This window comes from Kogia breviceps, chromosome 15 (genome assembly GCF_026419965.1).
Source record: "Kogia breviceps isolate mKogBre1 chromosome 15, mKogBre1 haplotype 1, whole genome shotgun sequence".
Taxonomy (NCBI): Eukaryota; Metazoa; Chordata; class Mammalia; order Artiodactyla; family Physeteridae; genus Kogia; species Kogia breviceps.
In genome coordinates this window covers 25,821,486-25,824,111 of record NC_081324.1, presented here as the reverse complement: position 1 = coordinate 25,824,111, position 2,626 = coordinate 25,821,486, and the positions used below count along the sequence as shown (strand labels likewise).

The 2,626-nt window shown below is 68.4% G+C and overlaps 1 protein-coding gene across 1 annotated transcript in view; it reads right to left on the bottom strand.

The window, feature by feature from the left end:
* Positions 1-2,279, bottom strand: part of SKOR2 (SKI family transcriptional corepressor 2) — a 34,518-nt gene extending 32,239 nt beyond the window's left edge. The window contains exon 1 of the mRNA XM_059039742.1: positions 1-2,279. This exon is cut by the window's left edge and continues 301 nt beyond it. Coding sequence (XP_058895725.1) covers positions 1-2,279 — 2,279 coding nt within the window.
* Between the last annotated feature and the right edge of the window lie 347 nt (positions 2,280-2,626).

Genomic DNA, 2,626 nt, shown 5'->3' with positions numbered 1-2,626 from the left:
TCCTCGTCGTCCTCGGGGTCTCGACTTTCCTCCTCCTCTTCCTCGCCCTCGGGGGCCTTGTGGCCCTCCACGTCCACCTCCTGCTCTTCTTCCTCGTCGTCCTCGTCCTCGGAGCTGTCTTCGCTGGGGTAGCTGCAGCTGGTGCCACTGGGGGACAGAAGGCCTCGGTGGTGCGGCTGCGGGGCCAGCGGAGGCGGCGGGGGCGGGGGCGGCGGCGGGGCCGGGTGGTGCCGCTCGGAACCCGGCTCGTCGGGCTGCGGGGGCAGCAGCAGCAGCGGCGACGGCGGCTGCGGGGGATGATGGTGGTGGTGCTGTTGGTGCGGTTGGTGGTGGTGGTGGTGGTGATGCGCTGGGGCCGAGTGTGGCGCGCCCGCGGACGCCCCGTGCAGTTTGGCCAGGCTCTCTGCGTCGTCCTTGCCGCCCACCGGCCGGAAGGCGCTGGAATGGTGATAGCTGCCTCCGCCGGCTTTGCGACCCTCCAGGAGGTGCGGGTGGTGGGGCGCGGGCACTCGGGCACCCACGGGGCCCGCTCCGGCGGCCGCGGCCCCAGCCCCGGACACGGACCCGGGGTCGGCCGGAGGCGTGGAGCCCGCACTGCAGTCCCCGCCGCTGCCGCCCGGGGGCGACTCGAAGAGCGCGTCGCGAGCGCCCGCGCCGCCCGCAGGAGGCGGCGGGCCGGAGCCCGGGCCGTTGGCGACGACCGGAGGGGGCTGACCCGGCGGAGGGGCCGCTTCGGCGCTCCCGCCCGCGCCGCCGGGCTCGGCCAGGTCCAGGAAGGCCTGACGCAGCAGGGCCGGACTTTCTCCAAGCGCGCAGCCGAGCGCCGAGGGCGGCTGCGGCGGGGGCTGTAAGTATGTGGGTACGGGAAGCCCGCCCGGGGTCCGCGGAGGCCAGAACATGCAGAAGGGCGGGTAAAAGGCGTCCTTGCGGCCCGCGGGCCAGAAGAGGCCCGACAGACCGGCCTTGGGCGCCGCGCCCGCGCCGCCCGCACCCCCCAGGGCCTCGGCCGCGGCGCCCGCGTCCTCCTTCTTGTGGCACAAGCCGAAGGCGGCGGCTGCAGCCGGGAAGGTGTAAGGATGCGGGAAGAGCCCCCCGCAGCCTGGGAACTTCTGCAGCACGCCCCCGAACGAGCCCTTGCTGGGCACCGGGATGACCGGATAGCTGCGTGGCCCTTTGGCGCCAGCCGCCGCGCCCGCGCCGGCGCCAAGGCCCGTCACACAGCCGCCGCCCGCGCCCCCCCCGCCCGCTCCGGCGCCGCCGGAGGCCGCGGCCACCGAGAGGCTGGCGGCGGCGGCCGAAAGACTGGCGGCGGCCACGACAGCCGCCTCCTGCAGCGAGTCGTCGTCGTCTTCGAAGCGCGGCCTCTTGTGATGCGCGTGCGGCGCGCCCGCCAACTCGGCCAGAGGTGGCGGCGGCGGCGGCGGAGGCGCCCCCAGCAGGTGTGGGCCCAGCAGTCCTCCACCTCCCGCCACCGCCGCAGCCGCTGCCACTGCGGCCGCCTTGACCGAGCTGAGCGGGTGGCAGGCGGGATGCGCGCCCGGCTGGGGCAGCGCGCGCTTTCGGCTTCCACCGTTGAACATGGCCTTGACGTCCTCCCAGGCGAAGACTAGCTCGTCCTGGGGGCTCTTGTCAGTGAGCTTGAGGTGACGGCGCCACGAATTGAAGTTGGCTGCGTCCGGCTGCGTGTACTTGGCGTCGGGCGTACGGTGGGAGTGGAAGATGAATTTGTTGGGCGAGAAGTACATGTTGCAGTAGCTGCATTTGATGCACTTGGCGCGGGAGCTGTTGTAGCGCGCGGGGATGAAGCTGCCGCGGCAGCCCCAGGCGCATTCGTGCGAAACGTCGAAGGCGAAGTTGTCAGGCAGCTTGGGGGGCCTGTTTTCGCCTAGGAACGACTTGCACAAACGCTCAGCCTCACGCTTAGTGATCATGCCGCAGCGGCGCGATGAGATGGGCATGGCCCCGGCGCGTCGCAGAATCTCCAGCTGCACCGGCGTGCACTGCACGCACGTGATGCCCAGCGCCACGCGGCGGTTGTGAATCTCGTTGTAGCTGAAGTTCTTGAGGAGGGTGTTGGAGATCTGCGCCAGGCATAGGCGCTCCTGCCCGTCGATCACCAACGACACGATGGGAATGCCGTAGAGGATCACCTGGCCCACCTGGTTGGGTTTCAGGTTGGCGTGGCCCGGCCGCGGCTGGCTCAGCGCGTCGGGCTGGAAGGCGCTCGACGGCGATGCCAGCAGGATGTCGTTGGGCCCCGGCAGCGGGCTGGAAGCCATCTCCTCCGCCGCGGAACCCCGGGCCGAGCCCTCCGGGTCGGCCCTGGAGACTGGAAGGGAAAGGAGAAAGCGTTGACTAGAGCTTTTTCAGTTTACAAAGAGAGGGGTGGGTTGAGTCGCTAACTGAAGAATTATAATCACTTCCTTGCTTTGGTTAAGATATAATTATCACTGGGCAAAGAAACCAAGTTTCAGACACAAGGAAGTCATCTCTCTTAAATTTCCTCAAGGTCATCCTTTGGAAATGCAGGAATTTGGAATTACTTTTCTACGGTTCTAAATGTCCAAAGAAAATTTTTAAAAAGTCAGTTCCTAAGAAACTCAAGACCTTATCCCCGTTTATAGAG